This window comes from Lycorma delicatula, chromosome 9 (assembly GCF_047948215.1).
Source record: "Lycorma delicatula isolate Av1 chromosome 9, ASM4794821v1, whole genome shotgun sequence".
Classification (NCBI taxonomy): domain Eukaryota; kingdom Metazoa; phylum Arthropoda; class Insecta; order Hemiptera; family Fulgoridae; genus Lycorma; species Lycorma delicatula.
This window is the reverse complement of record NC_134463.1, coordinates 127,128,364-127,156,250: the sequence shown is the minus strand read 5'-3', so window position 1 is coordinate 127,156,250 and position 27,887 is coordinate 127,128,364. Positions and strand designations below refer to the sequence as shown.

Below are 27,887 nucleotides of genomic sequence, written 5' to 3'. Positions count from 1 at the left end.
CTTTACGATCTGTAGCGTCGTTATTAAAGTCGTATCAGATTTTGTTTACTTGATTATTTGTATTTGGCGAACTCAGTATATATTTAGGAATAATTTATATGAATCTAAACGACCATTCAGAAAAGAATTCAACATGTAAACTAGGTAAGTTCTTTTAATAATGTGTTTTGCATGTATGTTAATTACAAAGTTAGGTTAAGTTAGCAGTAATTGTCGGAATTTAATGAACTAAACGTTTTTTTCATTTGCACACTTTATAAGGCTTTAACAAATGATTATTTATAGTTTAATCAAATATATTTTAATTTAAATAAAATAAAATTTATATTGATTACTTTATACATAATAAAAATAGTTTGCTTTCAAGTAAGTATCGATACACTAAAAGAGACGTTTCTGATTATTTTGTAGACTAAATTTTTTGTATTTAATTTCTACTTAAATGTGTTTTAATAGTTGCTACTTATTAATTATTTCGGGTGTCAATATTTTATTGAAATTCTGTTTTTTGTTTTAAAAAAATTTAGATTTCTGTTAATAACAAAATCTTTTACCTGCGTCTGCATTTGGTGACTAATAAATTAGCTGTATATTTTAGAAAGGTAAATTGCCTTTATTGTTCAGTATGAAATACTTTACACATAGTACATTCAATTTGTATTTTTATTTGAAAATCCTTACCTACCGATTGATGTTTTTTCCATATGTTAGGCGTTTTCCAAAAGTCATTAATCTCAAAAAAACAGACAACTTTTTTTTATTTAAACAATTTTCTAGTACGACTCACCGTTTTGGAGCTGTAGCTTTTGAAAGTGTGAAAATGTTGTGAATCGGGCACGTGTTCGAAACCGGTCTAGTCGCTGAACAATGCCTATCTCCCCGGCTACAGTAACAATAGGACCGCTGCGTTGCCGTTGTATCGCTATAACTCTGGAATGCTAAGTCGTACAAGAAAATTGTTTCAATAAAAGTTGTCTGTTTTTTTGAGATTAACAACTTTTCCAAATGCAATACAGACGAAAAACAATTTTTTCCGGTGAAAAAACCGAAAAAAAACCGTTTTTTCCAACTTCAGCGCCACCTAGTATTTCAATTTTAAATTATACGGCTTAACTTTAAAGACATTATTTATAGAGGAGAATGTCCTCTACATTTTTTGTTTGAAAAACTTTTCTTTAAAATGGATAGATTCAGAGAAAAACGCATTTCAAAAACTTTTTGAGTTTTTCAAAAATCTATGGAGGGGGATATTAAAAATCTGGAGTTAAGCTTCCCTCATCGCTCCTATCGCAATCCAATTTTTGACTAACAAGCATTTTTTTCAGTAATTTCAATCGAAATAATATAAATAAATATAAAAAATAGAATAAATAAATAGAATATAAAAAAATAAATACATCGGTGATGAAAACGTTTGTAGTGTTAAAGGGTTTAATTTTATATTTTTGTATAGTTATAATTTTATAAAATACAGAATATAACTGATGCATTTACGTTCTAACTGTGTAACCTTGAATGGTTGTATGATGAGGAAGGGAGGATTCGGTTTCCTAGCAAACGCTGGTACAGAGTAGCCAAACAGACGTTGGCAGATACATAGCGAGTTGAAAAAAAAGATGCATTTAAGTTCTAACTGTCTAACCTTGAAAGATTGTAGTATTCGAAGTGAGGAAGCGAATTCGGTTTCCTAACAACCGTTGCTACATATGTTACATTCAGATAGACAGCGGGTGAATAAAAATTGTTATGTCTTCCGCGTTACTAAAACAAATACTCTACTGACGCGTCAAAGTGCATCTATTAACAAATTTGAATCGACAGCATATCAACATTAAATTATTTTAATTTTTTTTTATTATGAAATTAATATTTTGGCATGTTAAAAATACAAAGGCTGACGGATTCGGCACCTTTATTTTAAAACGGATTATTTTTATAAACACAAGACCCAACATTGTATTAATATTATACGTATTTTAAAGTTTATGTAATTTAACATTACATATTGTGTAAGGGGCTGATGATGATCGTAAAATAATAATAATGAAAATTATTTTATATTGAAACGGTTTTTTTTGCATTTGAGAAACACAAAACATCTGCTTAGATTTAATACATAATTTACTACGCAAATAAGAATCATAATGTTAGTATATCATTTTTTTTCATAATTCACATATACTTCACGCTCACACATTTACACTCCAATAAAAGTTATGAATTATTATAAAGCTAATCGTCGATTTTTCTTTCTCGCCATAATATCTAAAATTTCATCAGGATTAACAGTAATATCTCTACATGTAATCTATTATATCTCTAAAAGAAGCACAAAGACCGACATCATATTCATATCAATAATATTGCAATTCCTTTTGTATGCGTTTGTAATACAAACATCTTGTTTTGTGTTTGTTTTTTCTGTATCTGAATATGACTGGAAATGTCATTACACAGAGAATGAAAGCGATCATCTTCAACAGAGGGCTTACCTTGTTTGCTCATTTCAACAATTTGCTCTCTGATTTGAAGAGGATTGTACTAGCCACCACTTTTTTTATGTAAAACATTAGTATTAAATATAATGATATTTAAAAGTTGACAGAACTGCTTTTATATCATCCTTTTTGTTGTTTTCTTTCGAGCGGGTATGCGCTCAGCATTTGATATCCACCCTTTCAACTCCATCCATAAAAATATAATCGTTGACAGTCTTTGGAACCATTACCTTCTTTCTTTCTTTGCTACTTCTACTCATTCTAATTATTTGCGTAGTTGTCAAACACAAGACATCTCGTTTACTTGCCACTTCAACAACATCATTTTTCCCACCTTATCATACACAGCATAAATTTCATTTTTATTTAATTTCTTTTAATACTATTCCTATATTCTTTGTGACATTACCTGTAAATCAATATTTCACTCGTTCAAAGTTAGGGGCTCGTTCAGGGGCAATAATATTTGTCAGTGTAAATACAGTAACCTTTCTCTAACAGGTTACTAGTTTCTAAAAGAGTCATGACAATATTAGTGGTATAGCCATGATAAGGGTTGTACAATTACTGTGTCTGCACCGACATAAACTATCAAGTTATATATATATATATATATATATATATATTACAAGTTTCTTATTCTGAAAGAACATATTTCTTAATGCCAAAGTGTGCCAGTTATTACGGTTATATTTAACCTTTTCCAAAATTGATTAAACGAATAGCAACTCTAAATATGTACTTATCAATAATTGGTTATATGTCATTTGTTTGGAATTATAAAAATCTGTTAAAAACAGAACTTTCTCCAGTCATTAACATATTTTTTGCACCTCAAAAAACCAAATACTAAAATTCTTTTATTTTGTTGTAAAGCAGTAAGACTGATAAGAGAAGATTTAGTTACCGGTTTATCCCTGAGATCATCTGATTAACAGTTTACTGTTACTGCTGATAATGCTCAAGATTGCTATCGCTGTTGGAAAATTACTCTCACTTTGTAACAATATGCTGACGTAAAATATATAAAACAATTCAGTGGACTAAAAACATGTCCCAGAAGTGCAATAATAGTAATATTGATTATATGATTATGGCTTTTGTAGATAGGAAGATCTCAAACTGCTTATTATAAATTAGTTATGTATGCCAAATATTCTAGAAAGTGAAGGAAATATTGAAAATCAGAATAAATAAATCAAATCTTAATTATTCACAGATGATATTGTAGAATTAGGAGAATGAGTATTAATTATCGAAGAACTGAGATATCTAGAAATTGGAATGAAGATAAAAAAATGTAGGAGTAGCAATCTGAAAATTCTGATAAAATGGATAAGAATAGGAACAGGCATTATTAAGTTAAGGAAGAGAGTGTGATTCAGTAAATAAATAATGCTTATCGTATGTTAAATTATTATGTATTTTCATACTTGTAATATCTTTACAAATAATCTCATTTTTTTACGGTCTTAACATGTTATCAAAGTTCCTAAGTTTGTAACATTTTGCTAATTTTTCACGGGATGTTTTATAATGTTTGAAATATTTTTCTTATAAATTCTCTTAATGTATTTTTTTTATGAATGAACCGATATCAGCAGACTGTTCTAATGTGTATAATTTTCTGTTGTTACAATTAGATTTTTTGTGATCTTCACTTTCAAATTAGTAGAACGGGCAGGTAAAAACCAGTTATTTTGTTTTACCGTACTAGCTGAAATGTGTGGATATTGTTTTGTTTTTAACATTTTTTATTCCTTGTGTTGTTTCTTAATGGATAAAAATTTCATTTCGGTTGCCAGTATAAAAATAGTGTAATATTCTGATATAATGGAACATAATAAAACAAGTTGTACGTAATAATAGGTTATACATTATAATTTATTCATAAATCATTTTGAATATTAAATCTTGCAAGTCTTTATGACGATAAAATATTTTTCACTAAAAAAAAGAATAAAAAAATTTCCAAATAAATAAACTGGTAAAAATAGATAGTAAAGGACCAGTTACTGTCATATTGTAAGTGTGATTTGCTACTTCTCCACAGAGACTTGGAAGTTTATAAAAGTCGGTTACTACAGAATAAAAATTAGAGGCTATTTATTTCGTCATTGTTGGACTGGGGACAATTGAAGAGGCTTTGAATCCAACTCGGAATAGAAATTGAAAGATCGATTTTGCAAAGGTTAGTAGTGATACACAAATTAGAGCCATCAAGCAAAAAAAATGTGAAAAAATGTAAATTCTACTTTTGCTGTTCAACCAAATTTGAAATAAAGTAGCTCACTATCAGGCCCAATTCTATGCCGATGCTTTGGAATTTTTAAATATGGGGAGAAATTTACATTTAATCAGGGTTGGCTTGATCGACTGAAGTCCTAGACAATTAATAACATTTTGTCAGTGAAAACACTACAAAATTAAGAAAATAACCGATGCTGAAATCTTGAAATTTTAGTAAAGGTTTTCAGATGTGATGAAACTGGTTTAAATGACAAAATAATATCATCAAAACTCTGTTTTTAAAGAAGAAAAGTCAGCTCCTGGGTACTGTGAAGCAAAAAGAGGTTTAACTATCACACTTACTGTTCAAATAAATTGGGGTTTAGTAAGTCTGTTGTCATTGATGAAGCCTAACACCCAAGAGCTTTTAAAAACATTAACTCCCGTCCTGTGAAGTATACTAAAAAAAAAGTGTACGGATGGATTTACAAAATGGTTTTATGAAGATCTTTTTTTTGTGTGAAGATAATCTGCTATATAAATCATTCATGATGTTGGATAATTTTGTCAGATAAAATTAAGTCGGTTAGTGGGAATATCCATGCTCTTTTCAATGTTATTAATGTAAAAGATATACTTTAATAACTGCCAGAATTTTGGGAAGCTGTCAAAACCGATGAATGACAGTTAAAAGTCGGGATAATATTTTAGCTCAACATCAACAAGAAACTGAGCGAGTCAGAAAGTTATCAAAACCTCTTTTATGGCTTGCAGTAATCTACAAACTACTGAGGGTCCAACTGAAAAAGCCATTGATAAGTAAATTATTTCATGATTATGATGAATCTGATATTTTTTTTTTGTCTTCAGACATTTGACTGGTTTGATGCAGCTCTCCAAGATTCCCTATCTAGTGCTAGTCGTTTCATTTCAGTATACCCCCTACATCCTACATCCCTAACAATTTGTTTTACATATTCCAAACGTGGCCTGCCTACACAATTTTTTCCTTCTACCTGTCCTTCCAATATTAAAGCGACTATTCCAGGATGCCTTAGTATGTGGCCTATAAGTCTGTCTCTTCTTTTTACTATATTTTTCCAAACGCTTCTTTCTTCATCTATTTGCCGCAATACCTCTTCATTTGTCACTTTATCCACCCATCTGATTTTTAACATTCTTCTATAGCACCACATTTCAAAAGCTTCTAATCTTTTCTTCTCAGATACTCCGATCGTCCAAGCTTCACTTCCATATAAAGCGATGCTCCAAACATATACTTTCAAAAATTTTTTCCTGACATTTAAATTAATTTTTGATGTTAACAAATTATATTTCTGACTGAAGGCTCGTTTCGCTTGTGCTATTCGGCATTTTATATCGCTGCTGCTTCGTCCATCTTTAGTAATTCTACTTCCCAAATAATAAAATTCTAATCTGATATTACAAAACAGTCATTTTTCCAGAAGTATTATAAGGCGCTGAGTGTTTGGAAATTTTTTTGGATAAAGATTTAAAAAAAAAAAAAGAATTTAAGAAATGTATATGGACCCAATTACCAGAACAGAATTTATAAATTAAAAAGTGAAGCTGAAATTTATAAAAATACGGAAAAATAAAAGACACCATCTGGAGAAGAATACTACAATTTTATGGGCATTTATACAGATTGAGTGAAAAGAGATTAATAAAACAAATATTTAATTTTTGTAACAGTAGAACTATTAAAACTAACTGGTTTAAAGAAGTAGAAAACGATCTAAAAATTTTAAAAATCTCCAAAAAACCTTTTTAAATAGTAACCGATTTAGAAAATTGATTAAAGAATCTAAGTTTCCATAGAAGAAGGATAAGAGGAATGTAGGAAGAAAGTGGACTGCGGAAGAAAAACAACAAAGTAAAAAAATATTGGAAAAACAAAAGAAGTTCTACACAATTATGCAAATGTGATCCTTAGTGGTCCATATGAACAAAAAAAAATTATACATTGTGCACATCATATCAGGAATATGTGCATATGGTACTCCATGGATAAATTAAGGTACTTGCTAACATTTGGTCGAAAGGATTGAAGGAAACTGTGAAAATATTAATCAAAGCAGTATCACAAAATCCAATTTAAATTTTTAAAATTTGACAAGAGCAACAATTATGAATGTACTGTGCGTGAACCAAAAACACCTGATCTGAAGACAATTGAAAATTATTACATAAACCTTATTTTTTTGAATTTAGTTGTAATTTTGGGAAAAATTTTATATGAAAAAAAATCATCTTTTTTCTAAAAAAAGTCTCAAAATTCAAACATACTAGTAAAATTTTCATTAAGACCATCCCTAGATAAGATATGATTCCTGAAATAAAGGGAGGTAATTAAAAATTAAACTGTAATTATGTTACATTCTCAAAAAGGTGTAGACCCCCTCTTTGAGACCTTTAAGCTACAATTTAATAATAATAACAATGCAGCAAATGTAGAAGCCATCCTTACTAAATATGAAGATGTCTGTTCAGTCGATCTTGATTTATTAATCTCAGTGGAGATACTAACACCCATACAATTTCAAATGAACAGATTATACTTAATGTTTTCATTTTCAGTTCCCTGAGTCAGAAACCAGAACAGTAGAAAAATTTTTTTTCACTATTACCTTACTTTCCCCTTTTTATAGTATATATTATGAGGTTGTTGTTGGAGTAAAACACTTGTACAAAGGACAGTTATTAAATTTTGGATTAATACTTAAAAATATATAATGTAATCCAGTTATTTAAGTGTACAAGTAGGACAGCACAACAAATTCTGTTTTGTAATCAGTTTTATTTAAAACCTGTACACTAGATTAATATTGGTGTTTCTAAAGAAAATATTTTATTTTTATTAAATCGGTGATGGAATTTCAAGTTGTAGATAATTTACTTAAAATGTATAAAAGCCTTTTTAGACTCCGTTTCTTGAACAATTTGATTTTTAAAGAGCCATCACCGCCAAACAAAACATTGTGCTTGTATTGTTGAGGATAAATTTTACTTCAAAAAAATAAAATTTAAAGTCTCCCACAATTTGTGTTGATTTAAATCGATTCCAACCTCTACTGAACAACATTCTTGCAAAATAGATTTTTGCAAATAAAATTCAGGTTAATGAAATTACAGCAAATAACATTTGAAGAATAATTTTTCAAAATTTTGGCAGGATTCTTCCTTTTGTAAATAGTAAGACTTTCGGGAAAACGAGCTTTTAGTTAATTTTTTTATAGCAATATTTACCGAGGTTACGCGTATTGTTAATAGTGAGTAGTACTTGTCATAGCGCAGTAAAGATGGATTTCTTTTCATATTATTGAAAACGGAAGGTAAACTGCCTTCAACTCCGTAGTACTACTGAGTTAATGTTACGAAGAATGTAGTAGTGAATACGGCAGGCAGGCTGTGGCCAAAATGCGGTATTAGCTGCAGTATTTGAGTTGCTATGGTCGCAGATTTATTTATTCATTCGGTACTTACCGTAGTTTGTGGGAGCTGAAAAATTATTATATACTATTGATTTTTCATCGAAATTCATTTAATTTTAAAAAAAATATCAGGTAAAAGGTTGATTTACTTGAGTAATTGTTATCAGTATTTTTTTAAAGATAAAAACCAGTTGCTATCAAAATTACGAAGTAAATTGTTAGGTTAGATTTCTCAAAACATTGATAACTGCCCCGTGTGGTTCTAATATAATTTTCATTGTATACTCTTATGAAAATATTCAAATATAAACTATGTGTTATTTATAGATTTTATTTTTCAGAAGTGAAATGAAATTTGCCCGTGCCATTATTTACGTTTATTTATAAATGTCTGCTTAAAAGTATGATTGTTACTTAATATTTGACTTAATCTCAGTTATACTGTAATAACTTTTAATTTTATTTATTTTTCCCAATTTCTGTTTTGTATTTTAGATTTATTTACATTTGTAGTTACACTCAATTAAATGAGGAAACCTGCAGTTTCATTAACAAATGAGTTAAGGTTTATATGTTTGTATAAAAAAATATATTTTTGTTGTGTGAGAAATTCAAGTAGTCAATAACTTTAAATTTTACTGTTATTTTAAAATGAACTTCCTATCTACTGCTGTGAACTATGGATTACAAACTTGCTCCACATCCCTCTTTCCACTTTCTTAGTATTTATAATTTTTTTCTTTCAACATAAACAAAATAATAAGTATATTAAAGTGGAATATGAAAGAGAAAAATGTGTCTTACTTGCACATTGGTCTGTGATATATAACACTTATCTACGTTTATCCCTGTTTTATTTTGGTTTTCATTTTTTATAGCAGTGGAGCTGCTGTGACAACAAATATATATATATGTACTTGTGTATGTATATATATCCTGATGAACCTTATGTTTTGGGAGGCCCCTCAGTATTTTAAATAATCTCCTATTCGAATAAATAGCAGTAATTTGATAAAGATACAGTTCTTATATGTACATTTTTATATTCTTTGATAAGCATAATGAAAGATCCCTATTAAAAAATTGATTACTCACTGAAATTAATATAGATACTATTTTCACAGGAAATAATTTTAGAGCAATTGTGTAGCTTTTTTTTTATGTGAATAATTTTTTATTTTATCCAAAAAATGCATTTACAGTATAAATTAACAGAGCTAAAAATTTTTTCTCACATTTTACTTTAGATAATATAACTAAAGCTATATATTATAATTGTAGTTATGTAACTATAATACATAGTAATTTAATTTTTTAAACATTTTTATAAGATGTTGCACTACATCTTTACATCTAAAATGTAACCCCTGGTTAAACACATTATTTTTAAGAAAAATTCATTTTAAGTGATCCTTTACCTTAAAGTACTATATTTTCGTTAAAATGAATACCTCATATAATTTTACAAATTAAAAATTTTAATTACATAAAGTTTCTCCATGGGACTATGGTGTAGACATTTTTAAAAAGAATTATAAGGCTGATTGAAATTCAAAAAGAGGGACCTTTGAATTAAAGGTTGAGACGCCACCACGGAAATTATCATAGATCATTAGATCATTTTCTGTTTCCAAGTATAAAAGCATATTCTTAGATTAAAATTTTTGGTGTCTGCTGTCAACTGTTTTACATTTTAATTTAAGATGCAAGTTTTTGGTGGATCTTTGTGGATTTTTTTTATTAATAATTCTTGTTTTATATATTTATAGTTGACTAATTTTGTATTATCTGTACATTCCTGACTTATTGTTACAAAAGATACACTATTTTATAATGTATAAAATTATACTGATTTGTAAAATAACCCTATGAATTGATTCAGTGATCCTTTTACATGTACTTATATAATTATAACAACCTACTCACCAACAAACTATTTATTGAAGTTGTAAATACCAGGTAAATTGAATACTCTAACAATGGTAGGTTTACATAGGACAATCAGGGTGCAGATTTTTACATAGTACAAAGAATGCTAAAAATACTTGATTCTTCTACAACTGAATCCACCTTTTGCAAATCATATTATTGAATTGAGTCACTTAACATCAAAAACAAATAAAAACAAAACAGATATCAGGAACCATATGAAATCCTTGTGTGTAAACATTGAAGAACAAAGACTAAACATACTTAAACAAATCAAAATCTACAATTATTTAAAAGTAAAATTCTAAATGAACAAAGAAATATAATTGAACATAGGCTGAATACATCTTAAACAGTAAACAGTTCTAATTCACATACCACCACTGTATCCAATGATATAAAAACATTCATTGGAAGTCTCTGAATTAGATTTGATTTAGAATGAAAGCTAGCCCATACTCTGGTAGAGTTTTTAAAACGTTCACTATAAATTAAAGTTTCCTGTAGATATATGGACTGTAAAAACTGTTTTTAGATTATTTATATAATAGTCAGTCGTACATCAACACCCAGAACGGCTTTTATCGTGTCATTAACTTAATTATATAATTCATATATTTATTAAATGATATCTTCAAGTATTTATTGTTTATAGATAAATTTTAATTAAGAAAATAAAACTACAATCAACATGTATATATTTTTTTAATGAAATTTTATTTATTTAATATTATTCCATAAAGTCATTGTTGGAAATTGTCCTCAGTATATTCGTAATGTACTACTATCTATTAGAGTGGAATAGCAGTATAAAAAATAAGGATATTGTGATTTAAATTGTTACTTGCAAGTGTATTTATTTGTTAGATAAGTAAGTACATATAGATATATATTCCAAAAGTATAAACTAAATTCAGCACAATCCACCAAAGTACAGAATCAATAAGAGCTCTTACTTTATCTTCTCCTTCTATGAAACATGAGATCTTGCTGATGGTGAGGGCTTGAGTGCTCAGTAATACAGAGTAGCTGGACCAAAAGTGCAACCATGTCGGAGAGGTATCTGCTGAGAGCCAGACTAAGGAATATTCCAGCTCTTTCAGTAGTTGTTAAGAGCGTAGGTCAGGAGGACTTAAACGGCCATATCAACACCAACCAATCTTCTGTGTACTGTACAACTGAAAACAGTGAAAAACTACAGCTGCTTTTTTCCAAAAAAATGTAACTCTGCATTTTCATCTAACAGAGATGGAGGCACCTTCCTTGGTAATATATTCCAGAGGTAAACAAGTCCCCTGTTTGAATCTCTGGGTGGGGACTTTAAGGAAGGGGCTCATCAGAAAATTAAAAAATAACATTCTACAAGTCAGGTCATGTTATGTTAAAGTCTAAAAAAGGTTGGTAGGTTAGAAAACTTAAAGAGGTAAGTGGGAATAGGTTAAATTTAGATGTAGTAGGAATTAGCGAGGTTTGGTGGGAAGAGAAAAACAGCTTTTGGTCAGATGATTTTTGAATAATTAACTCAACGTCAAATAAAGGGAGCAGGCAAGAGTAGGTTTCATAATGAACAAGAAGGTAGGGAAGAGAGTATTTCAAAATGCATAGTGATAGATTCATTGTAATAATGATAAATCAAAACCTAAGCTGGCAACGATTGTTTATGTCTATCTATATGCCCCCTACAAGTGTCTCTCTCTCTCTCTCTATATATATATATATATATGAATATTTTTTTATAATATAATTTTTAATTTTTAAATTGATAATAGCAAATGCTTCAAAATTAAATTTTTAAATATTTTTATTGAGAAACATGTTTGTAAAACCAATCATATTTATAAGTATAGATTTATATATAAACATGCACATGTGTGTGTGTGTGTGTGTGTGTGTGAAACAAAACATTTGTAAAGCTACATAAATTTATATCAGTATAATTTAATATTTATAAATTTATTTTTTTGTTTAGAATAATATTTTATAAAAAAATTGATTAAAATGTTTTCAAGATATTGATAAAATGTTAATTTAATTTTTTTTATAGATTTGTGTTTATATTAAAATAAAAAGATGGTACTGGAATTTGATGAAAATATTAAATCACTTATTCCTGAAGTGAAAGTGGCTAAATTAAAACCGCCACTGCATCACTCTGTATTCTCATCAAAAGTACATGACGAAAAGTTAAGTCATAAGAAATGTCATCAAACTATGGGATATGCTCAAATAAAACTTAATCCACCATCATGTTATCTAAAGAAAAAAACACGAATTGTTAGACGACCTCATGTTGGTAAGTAGTGATCTTTAATTTAGTTGTACATACATTCTGTTTATTATATAATAATTTTTTTACTTTTTAAAGTTTGATAAAATAAATGTTGATTAACTAGAGGCAAATGATGATTATTTTGTTTGGGGAGAATGAAACCTTTAATATAAATCTGTTAGAGTAAACACTTATTGTATAGATTTTTTTATTTTTCTTTGTTTAAGTATAGTGTAAAAGTCAAAGTGCACTTCATTTTATCAATTAATGCTTACAGATTAATAATGGTTTTTTTTGTTTTTGATTAACAGAATAACTTTAAAAAAATGGTAGAAGTAATCTTCTTTTACAGATGTCTAGTCCTGTTCCCATTGTTCAGTTTCTTTTGAAACGCATTTTATTACTCGATTATATAGAATATATATTTATGCAGTTACCCAAAGATTTATTTATTTGAACCTGTTTGGTAAGTTCAAATTCAGTGATTGAAGATGCTAAAAGCTTACTGAGATGATCCAATTTTTAATACAACATTAGAATGTTTTGGTTATGTTAGATTTATGGCGCTATTTTTCCAGAATGAAACAAATCTCTGTTTTTATGACTTGATCAGTAGTATTCATTATACAATTATTTAGAAAAATGATTGTGATTATCAGTATCATGAAATAGGATAGGATCCTAAATACATTTGTATAAAATTCCAGTCTATTTCTGGGCTTGATTTCTTAACACGCAAACTGTAAGGAATCTCACGAGTATTACAGTTATCTATTCTGGAAAGTAATGTTAAATTAACATTTTTTTTCTATAAATAATGTGATATGAAATGCATGCTAAAAATTAAAAAAAAAAAATAATGTTTTGAGAAGTTTTAATAACTATGGATTTATTTGTTGATACTATATAGTGTATGTGGATTATTATTAATTCATTAAAATCAAGTTAATTTAGTGTTACTTTAGTATGTGGTCTACCAACATCATGAGGTTACCCGCTATAGTACATGCCATACTATTGTATATGTAATTTGTATGTTTGATGTTACAATTGGACGAGGTTAGCAAGCAAAGCAAGCGCTAGGTTAGGTCCCAGGTTTGAATTCTGGTTGTGCATGGCAATTGCGATCTCTTCTTATTCTCTAAGGCAATAAATAATGGTGGTCTCAGAGGCTTAAAAAAAAGGTTGTTTGGTTAGGTTGATATACAAAGTTGAGTAAATGGAAAATATGTTACCTAACTAAACTCTTAACCTCTCTTTTTTCTGTTTAGCCTCTGGAACCACCATAAGGTATTACTTCACAGAATACGTATGAATGTAAATGAAATGTAGTCTTGTAAAGTCTCAGGTCGATCATTCCTGAGATGTGTGGTTAAATGAAACCCAACCGCCAAAGAACACCGATATCTATTATTCAAAGATTTAGTATTCAATCGATCTAGTATTCAAATCCATATAAAAGTAACTGCCTTTACTAGGACTTGAATGCTGGAACTCTCAACTCAACTTCCAAATCAGTTGATTTGGGAAGACAAGTTCACCACTGAACCAACCTGGTGGGTTAACTAAACTTAATCTAACATTATCTAACCTCAATTAATTAATATTAAATAAACAAACAAATTATATACAATTTGTGTATAATTTACAATATTAATTTACTGTTTCAAATAAATTAGGTGGCCCGATAACTGAGTATATTGGACACTGCAAGAAGACCGCATTGTTAATTCATTTTTTAAATTCAAGATGGCTTGACTGTGTAAATGCAGTGTATTTTAATTAAAAAGTACTATTTATATATTAGGTAATATTTATATATTAATAATAATATATTAAATATATTAGGTAATATAATATAATATAATATAATATAGTATAATATTAGCTAATATTTATATATTAGGTATTTATGTATTAGGTAAGATTAGGCAGCTCTGCTTTACATGATAAAAAATTTTACTCTTAGTTTTCTATTTTTTTTTACAATCACCATATTACAAACAGAATTTTGAATAGTTCAAAGTCATCTCGGATAAATTACACAAATACCAAGGATGAAAAACAGGTTCACCACAACCATAACACATATTCATTCAACCTAGACCCACAGAACATTTACATGGACCAAAAAAATTGGATAATTATAAAATGATTCATTGATAGTATGATCGTAATGAAACAAATAATTTCAGCAAAAAAAGGAATACTTCATAGCCTTCACAAGCAGTGGGCATCCAACCTACGTACAATTCTTCAGGAAGGCAAGATATCTTTACCAGGACGGGAGCAATGTACTTGGTATACAAAAGAGGATACCTGGGTTTTAATTTGTAATAATATCTCTAGGGTTAGATGTACAGTGCTGCTTTAAGGCTAGAATCAAGGAGAAAGAAAAGCAGTTTCAGTTGCACGCATGGCTGCAGATTGATTTCATATCTTTCCACCTGATGGCGCCATTATCAAATGATGACTCCTGAACCGAAAGCTTTCTATGTATTGCAGATCGCTAAATATAAATATAAATCTGTAGTTAAAGTTCAGCATACATAACGTATAAAGTTTAATTGTGATAACTCCAAGCGACAATAACATTTGTTGATGGCTTAATCAGTTCGAAACGACCAGATGTCAATGTAAAGGAAAGAGTACAGGACGACGAAGGGTGTCTGAAGAAAAATGTTGGCCAGCGAGTCTTCTCTGCTTAGTCCTAAAATATCTGTTAGAAAACTGTTACAGGCTTTGAACTTGCAGCATGAAGATGATGACTTTCATGATGGTGTTGTGGTTTAGTGATAGGTCAACATTTTATCTTAGCGGAAAAGACAACACACAATATCTGTATCTGAGGTAAGAAAATCCCCGTGAATTCTTTTAATGTGAATAGGACTCCCCAAAATTAAATGTTTCTGTGTGATATCACCACAGCGAGTTGACAGGTCAACCTTTTTATTGAACCAAGCATAACAGGAGTTACTTATTTGTAAATGCTGCATACAGAGCTCTTTTCTTGACTGCAAGATGGACCAGAGAATTTTATTTGGCAACAAGATAGTGTGCTCCTTCATCGGCCAACTCTGTATGGGATTTTTTCCCCATCCCTGGATTTGTCGAATGGACCTGATGACAGAGTTGCGGTGGCCTCTGAGGTCGCCTGATCTGACCCAATGTGATTTTTTCCTTTGGTGTTTTATCAAGGTTCTTGTGTATGTGCTTCTGCTACCTACTCATCTATCTCATTTCACTTTTGCTTCTGTTGCTCCAAACATGTGGCTAAAGTGTAGGATGAACTCTCCTATCGGTTGGATGTGTACTGCACGATGAAAGGTACTCGCATTGAACACTTGTTGGAAAAAACTGTGTTACTGTTTTATTTTGTGATTCATTACTATAAATCAAAATTAAGAGACATTAAGTAGCTTTAAACTTAGTTTTTTTTTTGTACACCCTGCATTACTGGTCAGTGATTTTTTATCAACCGATTCTCTTACAGATTACTTTTGCTAGTTTTACTAGAGCCAATAAAAAATACGCTCAGGCTCCCTAAGGTCATTTGTTGATACAAAATATAATCGGTGTACCAAGAAGTTGATTTAGTGGAAGAAAGTTGGCAGTTAACAAACTTGTTTAAATTGAAAAAATTATTACGATAAAAATTGTTCTTCAGCACAAAATAAGATGAACAAAGTAGTCCTGTACTGATGTTGATGTTTGATTATCTAGTAAAGAAGGATTTTATTATTTCATCCTTTAATGGTGAAATGATAGTGTTCAAACTACTGATAACCGATTGATTTTTATACATAATTTTTATGTTAATGGTCTAGCTGAAATTTGTTTCACTAGTGTTGTTTAAACTGACCCCTTAGTATCAGCCAAAATAAGTTTAGTTCTTGAAACCGTGATTTCTACAGTACTAAGTAGTTACATCTATGTTTAGAATCAAAGTGCATTAACAAAAAAATGATCATTTATCTCAGTAATGTTTAAAATAATTTAATCTCTATTTAGTTTTAGCAGCTTGGGAGTGACAGTAAGGTCTGCTAAGATCTTCATCTCATAATAAATTAGAACAAGGATGGATTGTTGGATGCTCATCTGTAGAGAGTAATAATTAATTTTGATTAGAAAATTAGTGTGGTAAGACTGCTGCTGGTTCATTCATTGGAATGAACCAGCCTGCATAACACTAGATAAAAGTTAATTAAAAGGGTGGATCTCTGTATGAGATTAAATGTTATAATACCGTACTTTTAATGAAATTTTACAGGCTTCTGATTTAAGAGCCCAGTAAAGATCTTGTAGATTCTCTTCTTCAGTTGCACATAAAGGTTAAATTAGATTATGTTTTCCTAACTGCTGCATGGTATATTCAAGAATTATTTAGAAGAGCAATTCGGAAAATTGACTCCCAGATAGTTGTTGATAATAACCCGGTTATGGTGGCAATGGGGCACGCACAGCAGTCATTGGCAGTTTACAAATTTTTTACACTTAAATGAAATAAAAAACTTGTCGCTTGTTAATAGTGGGATGTGACATTTTAATTTGTTTTTGTTTTTTAAGTAGTAAAATCAAGCAGTGCTGGTTCAATCGATGTGATATGTGATTTTCATGATAATAATATTATGAATTACTATAATATCAGAGTTGGTGCTAGACATTTGAGAGGAGTGCACATCAGGAAGACAAATTTAAGCTGATACTTTCAAACTGAAGATTTACGGTTAGTGTTGTGGGGGCTGCAAGGAAATTTCTCTTTGTAATAATTAAATTTTTTTTTAATTTCTTGCCACAAGCTTTTACACTTATGTGTCGTTTGTTTGAAAAAAAGACTCTTGACACAGGTCTTCCCTTTTATTTTAATGTAAAATGCTTCTCATATAATAATTTTATTTTTCCTACAAAAAATTGATGTTTGATATTTTGGTAAATTTTATTTTCCTCATTCTTATCACCTTTGATTTTTAAAATTGCATCATTGGTTCTGCATACTTTAATTGTCAAGGAAATTTCAGTAAATAAATTACTTTTGTAATCCAGTTTAAAAATTTTTTAATCATAAATTAATATTATACTTGTACGCTAATTGTAGTACTTGTATTTGATTAATTTTTTATTTTTATTTTTTAGAAGATAAAAAGCCAATTAATTTGGAACCTAAACCACCAGTACCATCATTTAAAATTAAACCGAAAAAAAATGATAAAGCATCGGAGAAAAATTTTCGGAAACAAAATATAATACATATGATTAAATCAACTCCTAAAAAACCTACTCCTGCATTAGTGGATACACCTTATGGTAACAAACAAAAATTAAAACCGTCTGGTCTTTTACCGAATTTTATATTCAAAGAGGTAATTATTTATTTTTATTATATAAATAATGTGCATTATTACTTGCATTTTTTGATGAGTGATAAACTGAATAGAATGTTACCATCAACAATAAACTTTGTCCGGTTAAAAACACTGTGTCACTATGGAGCACCTCATAGGATTAACCATCAAGAGGCGGTTATTTGCCATTTGCGAATAGGATATCTAAGCTCGCTCAAACTGATGCACCCATTTGTGTTTGCTGCGACTGCCAACTAACTTTACACCACATTCTTGTGGATCGTGTCTGTTATGCGGCATTGCGTTGCAAGTTTAAAGTAGGGGCTAATGGGCAAAATATGTTAGGGAGCAACAAAACAATTTTATCTAATATTTTATGATTTCTTAGGGCCATAAGTTTATTTCTAAATATTTGAATTTTCTGTAGTATGTTTCAGCTATTTATACCAATGTTAATTTTTAATATTTATTTATTTCCAATATAAATATCATGTCCAGGCGCTGATAATGACACTTTGTTGTGCACTCGGGAAAAAACTTGCATTTTTCAATTGTTATTAGTATTTTTGGTTCCTTTTCCCATATAAGAGAAATATTGTTTAGATGATGTTACTTGTGATAAAAAGGCATTCAACTTTGAACTCTTTTATTTCTTTTTGTCGGTTATTAATTTTCAGAACCCAACTGGCTCATGAATTTTTTTCATTTTACAGAATTGTAGCTGATAGCAGTAACTGTAAACTGTTTAATTAATATGTTGATTAATTTAATCATAAATATGTATCCAAAATTATAATTTGACATAAGGAATGTATATGCAGTTATGATTTAAATGAAGAATAAGTATGTTGTTAGTTATCTACCTTAATGTCATCCCTAATAAAGTTTAATTAACGTGTTCTCATATAAGTGTTTTTCTTAGTTATAACTCGTGTTTAGCTAACTGAACCAGTTGGTTTCATGTTTTACAAAATCATAAATTGTCAGGAAGTCATCTTATAACATGTGTTACAAAAACAGAAGTAGTTTGTTTATACCTAATCACGAGTAATTTAAAAAAAAAGTAGTTCCTGATATACAAATAAATTTTTTTAATTCTTCATATTTTTCATTGTTTCTTATCTTTACTATTGGATGAACCCATATTTCTTGTTTCGGTCCTTATTTCTAACAATAATGCAATGATGATAACAGAAATATTTTCATTTCTTCAGGTATCTTTATTATTTTTCCCTAAGTTCTACAAATTAATAACATAAAGTTCCCTGCATTAATAACATATTGTAAACTATAGATATCACTTCTGGCAAAAGGTTACCACACACACACACACACACACACACACACACACACACACACACACACACACACACACACACACACACACACACATATATATATATATATATATATATATACAGTCAGGGATGCATCCATAAATTTTTCCAGTACAGGAACATTTGATTTTTATTATAGCAGATCACAAAAAAACAATCCACAGCTACAAGCAGGGCTGACTACATGACAATGTTATGAAAAATGCACATTCATTTCGATGTTTGTATTGATAAGAAGCAAACTTATCTTTTTTATATCAGATTTTTAATTTCTTTTAATGAATTACATTTTTAATTATTCATTTTGTTGCCATTTTCCTACGGATATTCAAAATAAATGATTTTTATTATAGCAGATCACAAAAAAACAATCCACAGCTACAAGCAGGGCTGACTACATGACAATGTTATGAAAAATGCACATTCATTTCGATGTTTGTATTGATAAGAAGCAAACTTATCTTTTTTATATCAGATTTTTAATTTCTTTTAATGAATTACATTTTTAATTATTCATTTTGTTGCCATTTTCCTACGGATATTCAAAATAAAGAATATTTTCATGTGGTCTGGTTTTTATAATTTAGTTAATAGTTTATCGGCTCATAATCTGTTAATAAGATAACAATAAAAATAAAAGTGAAGTGAGAGTTAAGAATCAAACCAAATAATTTTAATATCAACAAAAACATTTAATACATGAACATTTGTTATGCAAATTTGTCTTGTACCATTTGAGGAAGTAATAATGTCTTTCATTAAGATATATAATAACAATTAATGTCAAAATAAAACAAAAACCAAACTTTAAGTTAAAACAACCTTTTTTTGCATTCTTGCAGCAGTTTGTCCTTGATATATATATATATATATATATATTTTTTTTTTTTTTCAATATATATACATATATGTTTGTGTGCTGTCTACGACCTTACAATAAAAAAATTTGTTTGGAGTCATCCTTTTCTTTTTCCTGTTTAGCCTCCGGTAATTACCATTCAGATAATACTTCAGAGGATGATGTGTATGAGTGTAAATGAAGTGTAGTCTTGTACATTCTCAGTTCGACCATTTCTGAGATGTGTGGTTAATTGAAAACCAACCACCAAAGAACACCGGTATCCACGATCTAGTACTCAAATCCGTGTAAAAATAACTGCCTTTACTAGGACTTGAATGCTGGAACTCTCGACTTCCAAATCAGCTGATTTGGGAAGACGCGTTCACCACTAGACCAACCCGGTGGATTTGTTTGGAGTCATCCTAGTGAGCCCTTTTGTACTCTACAAATCATCTATCATTAAGAGACACACTTAGGCAGATGTTAAGGACAAATATACAAACAAAAAAACTTTTTATCCAGATAATTCCATCTGAGAAATTAAAAATTACATAAATTTTTTATTAACCTCATATAATTAATTCACAGTTTTTTTCTTTTTTGTTAAATTTCCTATAGAAAGGAAAGAAAACAAGTTTTATTAAAACTTACAGAACTAATTAAATAAAATTAAAATTCAGTTATTCTGATTTTTATAATCTTGCATCATATATTACTCTTTCTCTAAGTTTAATAATTTTTAAATTCTGGGTTTTTCATTCAATTTTTTAATTTCTAATTTGTTTATTATAAAAATAAGAATATTATCATAAGTTTACTAGTAATTCAATTTTTCTTTTCAAATTGAAAACAATATAAAAATTCAGTTTATTATTTCACTTGAAAATTAATAGTTGAAAATAATAAATCAAACCAAATTTTACAAATTATATTTTAATAACTTTCTTCAAAACATTTTCATTTATCCTTTTGATCGTTCTCACTAATTAGTGCTTGCTTGATCAGCATTGTTTCTTAATTTTTATACATTTAAAAAAAAACTGTATCAATTTTTCTAATTAGGTGGGTATATATAAAATGCCAAAAGCTATGTTTTATAGTGTGTAGCTGTTCATTAGTGTTCCAATTAAAGCCCAACAGGGCTAAGAACAGGGGTGGTGGTGGCGACTGGAACATCACTAGGTGGGTGTCTTCCCTTACAGGGTTGGGATGTCCATTAAGTACATTGTTGTGTTTATATATTTCATAAAGTTCAAGTTTGTCAAGATGGATCCTTGTTCTACCCAACCCGATGGCCTTCTATGGGTTCCCCTATTTCTAGCATCCTAACTGAATTCTTTCTACAACACATACATAGCGATAACAAATATGTTCTTCACAAAATAGTGTACCAACACAGTTATGTTGAAATTTTACTATTATGTTTGAACACAATAAAAAATAAATCCTCTTTACCTGTTTATCACAAAAAGCAACAAAAACAGCTCTGTTGAAGTATACGCTACACTTGACAATGTCATTGATAAATGTAATACATAGTGATAATATATATGTTTTACTCTGTTTAATTTTTTCATCTAGACATTAATGGAATGAGCTTCTTAAATCCTATATACATTTATGTAAAAATAAGCCTTTTAATATTTAAGAGGCAAAAATTAAAATAAAAAAATCAGAGATTGTATTATGTGATTAGTAGTGATAATTTAAAAAAAATAAAAATAAAAAAAAATAAGGTTTTACATTTATCAACTTCCCAGTTAAACATTTAATCCCAATATGAAAAAATTGCTTTCTACATTACTTTCTTAATATATTGATTGTAATAAAAAAAATTATCAGTAAAAAATTTAATAATTTTTAAGTTCAACTTTAATTTTTTTTTTTCTTTTCCCTGTTTAGCCTCCGGTAACTACCGCTTAGATAATTCTTCAGAGGATGATATGTATGAGTGTAAATGAAGTGTAGTCTTGTACATTCTCAGTTCGACCATTCCTGAGATGTGTGGTTAATTGAAACCCAACCACCAAAGAACACCAGTATCCACGATCTAGTATTCAAATCCGTGTAAAAATAACTGGCTTTACTAGGACTTGAACGCTATAACTCTCAACTTCCAAATCAGCTGATTTGGGAAGATGCGTTAACCACTAGACCAACCCGGTGGGTTCAACTTAATTTATCACAATGCAACTCTCCTAATACATCTTTAATGTCGTTTAATGTTTTATTTAATTTTTTTAATATTACTATAAATATTATGTACTTGACACCTCTGATTCAATCCTGAACATCTTCGAGTTCTATTGAAAAAAATCAAAAGAAAAAACAGGAAATCATAATACCTATGTTAAATTTTTCTTTTCCAGGAAAAAATTAATCAAATTTCAAAAATAATTTTGTAAAAAAGATTTTTTTAAATTTTAAATTGTTTAATAATTATTAACATTCAACATGTACTATTTTAAAGATAAAATTATGAGAAAAAAATTAAAATATTAACAAATTTATATTTTTAAGAATAAAAAGTTATAAAAATAAAAATTTATCATTGAAATTGTGTCTACACTTTACAAAAAGATTTATAAAATGTATAAAACTATTTTATCATTTTTGAATGGCCAAACACAGCTGATGAGATCAAAGTAACATGTGAAATGGCAAACTAGGTCCAAGGTGATGCAGCATGAGTTGTTTTGAGATTTTTTACTTGCCAACATTGAAGGAGTTAAATTAAAGAATGTTGTGTTAATTGTTCTGAAGTTATTAAGATTTTGGTTAAATATGTTAGTTATGTAATTACAAAAATTACAATGGTTAAAATTATAATGTTAAAAATATTTTAGGGTTTTGGTAAGGTTCCTAATTATTTGTTAATAAGGAAAAAGGAAGCTGAAGATATTGAAGATAGAATTAAAGAGAAAGAATCAAAAATACGACCGCCATTGAGGTATATAACTGAAGATGAGAGACAAGAATTATTAGAGGTTAGTTGTACTTCATATTTTATAAATATATTTTCTCAAATTCATTGGATCATGTTGTAACTTGTAGTAGATAAATCTTTATGGGATGAGGATTGGATCCCCCATTAAACATTTTTTCAATAATTTTTTATTTTTAAATTTATGTTAATATCTTTTTCTGTTGAAATATATCCAAGTGTGTAAATCACAAAAAAATTCATCTTTACCATTTCAATAGGTGAACCAGTTGTAAAAATTTTGAGAGAAAAACAAAAAGCCAATATCTGTCTTTATACAGGCTGGTAGTACACAACCTCAGGACAAGAAAAAAGGGATCTGTAGGTCTCAGTGTTAAATGGTGTATCAGGAAATTAAATCTCTATACATTCCATGATATTTTTTCCCATTTATTTTATATACATTTATCCCTTTATTGATATGTATTACACAGCAAGAAACAAGTAGAGAAAATATTATTCTGGCATCACTGTTTTGGTTCTTGTACAAAGGAATATGAGGTAGGACTATCTGTACATTACTCATATTCTTTTATAAATTTACTTTTTACACTTTATTTACAGTTTACTCCAGAGCATGAATGTGCAAGGTTTGATAAAAAGTAACAAGAATTTTAATCTTTTCTACAAGTACTTCAATGTTTATCCCATCTCCTTCAAATTATTCTCCCTCTGCTATTTAATGTAGTTAACAGTCGAGAAAGACTGGTGAAACATCTCTTTAGGTATTGCCTTGAGCTCAGCTTGTAATTTTGCTTTTATCTCATTTATTGATGAAAAACCTTGCCCCTTGAGTCTCCTTTTAAGTTTGAAAAATAAGAAAAAGTCACTGGGAGCCATGTCTGGAGAATAGGGTGGCTATGTTCTGCCAAGAATTTTTGGATAGTTAAAGCAGTGTTCACTGGTGCTTTGTAGTGCAAAATCCACACGTTGTCTCACCAAAGTTTAGATCATTTTCTCCACAGATTGCCTCAGTTAAATTGCATGAAACTTCTAGGTAGGACTCCTTGTTAACAGTACAGCCTTGCAGTAGGAATTCTTGATGAACAATTCCATTGTAGTCAAACGCAAACTAAGCGTTGCAGCTGGCTGAAAGTTAACATGTACATTACTGATTATACTATCAATATACAGAGAATCAACTCAATTGACAAGATACAATGCATACAATTAAAAATTCTTGTTGCTTTTTGATCAGACCTTATATCAAATCGTTTGATCTCACTAATTGTAAAAATAGGTAGAAAGACTTTTAAAATATATAGAAAACTTACACAACACAAACATTTATTTTTGTTAAATGGTAAAATCACCTGATAACACATACCTTTGTCAGCTTTTCTATACTGAAGAATTCGACAGAATAAAACAACTGGTGAGTAATTGGCTTATAGATACTTGATATGCAACAGAAAATGCATAACTCTTACATATATCAATAAAGTTGTATAAAATGACAACATTTTCAGGAAAAAGTGATGTTATTTTCAAAACAAAATACATAAGATCTCATAGAAAACTAAAAAAAATAAACTTTGATGAATAGAAACCCAGAAGTACACAAATTAAATTGAAGTGATCATACTATATACAGCATCAGACAGATAGGTCCACATTTACCTATGACACATCCAGGCACTACATGTAACAGATTCAAATTTTGGAAATTATTTTATAGAAACAAGATATACAGATAATATGTTAATCATAACATGCTCCTTTACACTGACTTGGTTTTTCATAATACTTCAAATCCTACTGTTTTGATTGTTTATATACGAAGTTTGTAAATAAAGTAATGAGACTGGTTCAGAAAAAGTTTTTATTTACAATCCAATTATACATTGACTCGTGTCATCTTCGAAATAGTTCCCTTGGGAAGTCACGCAACGCTCAAATGGTTTTTCCACTCTTAGAAGCAATGTTGGACCAATGTCAGAATATCCTTCAGATAGTTGGTTATATTTTTTTAAATTTTTTCTACTGTTCCAAAATGATGTCCCTTTGAGGTGTTTTTTAAAGTCGAGAACAGGAAAATGTTGCAGGGACTAAAGTCGGGTGAAAAGGTGGTTGAGGAACTACTGGAATATTTTTCTTTGTCAGAAACTTGTTAATTGAGAGTGCAGTATGACAAGGTGCATTGTCATGATGCAGCATTCAATTGTCTGTGATAGCTGGTGTCAGGTGGGCAACTCTTATCCGCAGTCTTTTAAGAATTTGTCGGTAAACATATTGATTTACAGTCTATCCTGTAGGCAAAAACTCCTTATGAACAATGCCATTATAATCAAAGAAACAAACTATAGCAAGGTTTTGATTTTTGATTTGTTCATATTTTTGCTTTTTTGGGACATGGTGAGTTGAAGTGTGCCACTCCTTGCTGTGGCATTTTGTTTCTGGGTTATACTCAAATATCCAAGATTCATCACCAGTAATAACATTTTTTTAGAAAATCAGGATCAGTTTCAATTCGCCCTGGAAGGTCGCAGCACACTTGTTTTTCGGTTCAACAGTGAGATTTTTTGGGACTAATTTTACACAAACATTTCACGTCCAATTCATTTGTCAAAATTTGATGGACTGGTACGGTTCAAATTCAATTGTTGTGCAATCATTCTGACAGTTAATCGCTGGTTGTACTGTATCAAGTCTCTTGATTCACTCAACATTGTCGTCACTTTTTGACGTTAACGGTCTTCCAGAGCGTTGATCATCTGCAACTGATTCGTGGCCATCTGAAAATGCTTTAAACCACCTGGGCTTGTGACAGAGAGTAATCTTTATATGCCTTTTTCGATTTTGAAAAAGTTTCAGTATCTATCTCACCAAGTTTAACACAAAACTTGATCGCATAACGTTGCTCATAATTAGTATCACTCATTTTTGTAACACACAACAAAAACTCGTTTCACGAAAAGTTTGTTTACGTCTCACGTGGCAACAATAGACTAAAAATATTATCTAATATAAATCAGCTATTCATATATGTGTCCTAGTAACTTTACAGTGTTGCCACTTTGGTTGCCTGACTACTTTATTTATAGACTTCATAGTCATTCAAGTGAAGCTGTGCCTTGTCAGAGAAAAATAAGTCCATAACTTGAATTCACTCAATCGGTTGAATTCGATGATCATAAATTTAACTGTATTATACTCGATGAATATTTGATTTTTTGCAAATTAATTTTAGTTGAAAAGTGTCATTAATCTTTTCTTTTTTTTGATGAGGCAGGTAATTGGTAATTCATTTGAGTGACCAAGTCTGCTGTATTCAACATTTTCCTTGATTTTTCTCTTTCTTGTCTTTAACAAAACCACCAAATTGTCACAATTGTCTAAATTTAGTCACTGACCTCAATACTGATGTATTTTTAGAAATTGGTCTGTCTCAGTACTACTTACAGCAAAAAAGATTCTTGCACTCCAGTCATTGATCGTGTATTCAAGTATGGTTGTAATAAAAACAGATTCCTTCCGTGAAAACACCATCTTCTCACTAAAAGTATTCTGATCGCTTTAAGGCTACCAGAAGTAGTCTTCTCCCGTGGGTGTGATACTCAGATGTCAGATGAGTTCATTCCAGTAAAATGAAGGGGAAGTCAATTCAAATTTTGTAGAAGGCCAGTTAATGAGTTGACTTTTATATAGGACACCCTGTACTTAAATAGCTTTTATGTTTTATATTATTGAGGTTGTAGAATCTTGAAATAAAACTTCCATAAAAACAGGTAAAAAATGTACAGTATACTTTAATGCATAATTTGTTATAATTCTTGTAGATTTGTTTTTAAATAGGTTGAAACTCATAAAAATAACACATAAAAGAACAGTATAACATGATATAAAACTATTTCTTTTTTAAATTGTTTGTAAGTTATAACTTCCAAAGATGAGCTTATTTTGTAAAATAGATATCATATTAGAGTCTAAAATGATTATTGATATCTGTAGCATGTAAAATACTATTTTATTTTAATTTTAGAAATTACTAATAAACATTTAGTTGGGTTTATTAGAATAAAATATGGATTATGATTGATTCAAATAATTGATTAATAAAACAGTTTAGAAATTTTATGCCATTTTCTCATGTCCTTCCCATATAATTTTTTTAACGCTTTTGATAATTATTAATTCTTAGAAGTAAGTTACAGCTAGTTTATTGTTACTAAATTTATCTGTATACCAAGGGAAATAATTAATAGTTTATGATGTTTTCATTTTGTAGCTTGACTTTAAAAACATTTAATTTTTTATTGTGATTCAAATAGAAGTTTTATTTTTAAAAAATCAGTATTATGTACAGAAGTTGTTTAAAGTAATTTTTTTTTTTTTTTTGTGTAATAGGGTTTACATAAGAATTGGCGTGATCTACAAAAGGAATTTCAGTTATTACCTATGGTAACTGACACAATACCAAAAATTAAACGTAAAACTCAGCTGGAAAAAGAATTGAAAGAACTTGAAAAAGATATTGAAATAGTCGAAAGAAATCCGTTAATATATGTAAATGAAAATAGAAAACTGAATCAATATTGTAATGATTATAATTGGGATGGTGATGTACAGAAGGAAATGAATAAAAAATTTGTGCAGTGTTCTTGTAGGAAACAATCTGTGTGATTTGCATCTTTATTATTGAATAATTATAAAAATTTGTTTAACAATGATTAATTAATGTCGTGTGTATTTTAATGTACAACTTTTAATTCCACTCTGCAATAACTAGATGGCAGTGTTAGCATTGTGTTGTTCTAAGCACTCTGTCTTTTTTTAATTGTACTGATTGTATTTTTAATTAATTATAATAAATGTGAAATTCTATTTTAATTAATTTTCACTTTTTTTTTATAAAAATTGTATGCTACAATTTTGTATATTGTTTTGAAAACTTTTTATCTACATTTTACTTTATCCCAAATTAGTACAAAAAAAAGTAATTTTATTTTCAAAAATAAGATTGAATCAGTGTGATTTCATTATAGTTTGTCATACATAAAAAGA

At 29.2% G+C, this 27,887-nt stretch overlaps 1 protein-coding gene across 1 annotated transcript; it reads left to right on the top strand.

Annotated features, from left to right (window-relative positions):
• LOC142330359 (enkurin-like) lies at positions 1-27,618 on the top strand. The gene is made up of 5 exons (XM_075375585.1): positions 1-144; positions 12,156-12,404; positions 17,514-17,740; positions 22,747-22,887; positions 27,231-27,618. Exons 2-5 carry the CDS (start codon positions 12,182-12,184, stop codon positions 27,504-27,506), a joined length of 867 nt encoding a protein of 288 aa, XP_075231700.1. The 5' UTR covers positions 1-144; positions 12,156-12,181; the 3' UTR covers positions 27,507-27,618.
• The last annotated feature ends 269 nt before the right edge of the window (positions 27,619-27,887 follow it).

Coding starts and splice junctions, on each gene's coding strand:
- LOC142330359 (XM_075375585.1), top strand. CDS start 12,182: ATGGTACTGGAATTTGATGAAAATATTAAATCACTTATTCCTGAAGTG. Junction 12,405..17,513: donor TGTTAGACGACCTCATGTTG/GTAAGTAGTGAT, acceptor TTTATTTTTTAG/AAGATAAAAAGCCAATTAAT. Junction 17,741..22,746: donor CGAATTTTATATTCAAAGAG/GTAATTATTTAT, acceptor AAAATATTTTAG/GGTTTTGGTAAGGTTCCTAA.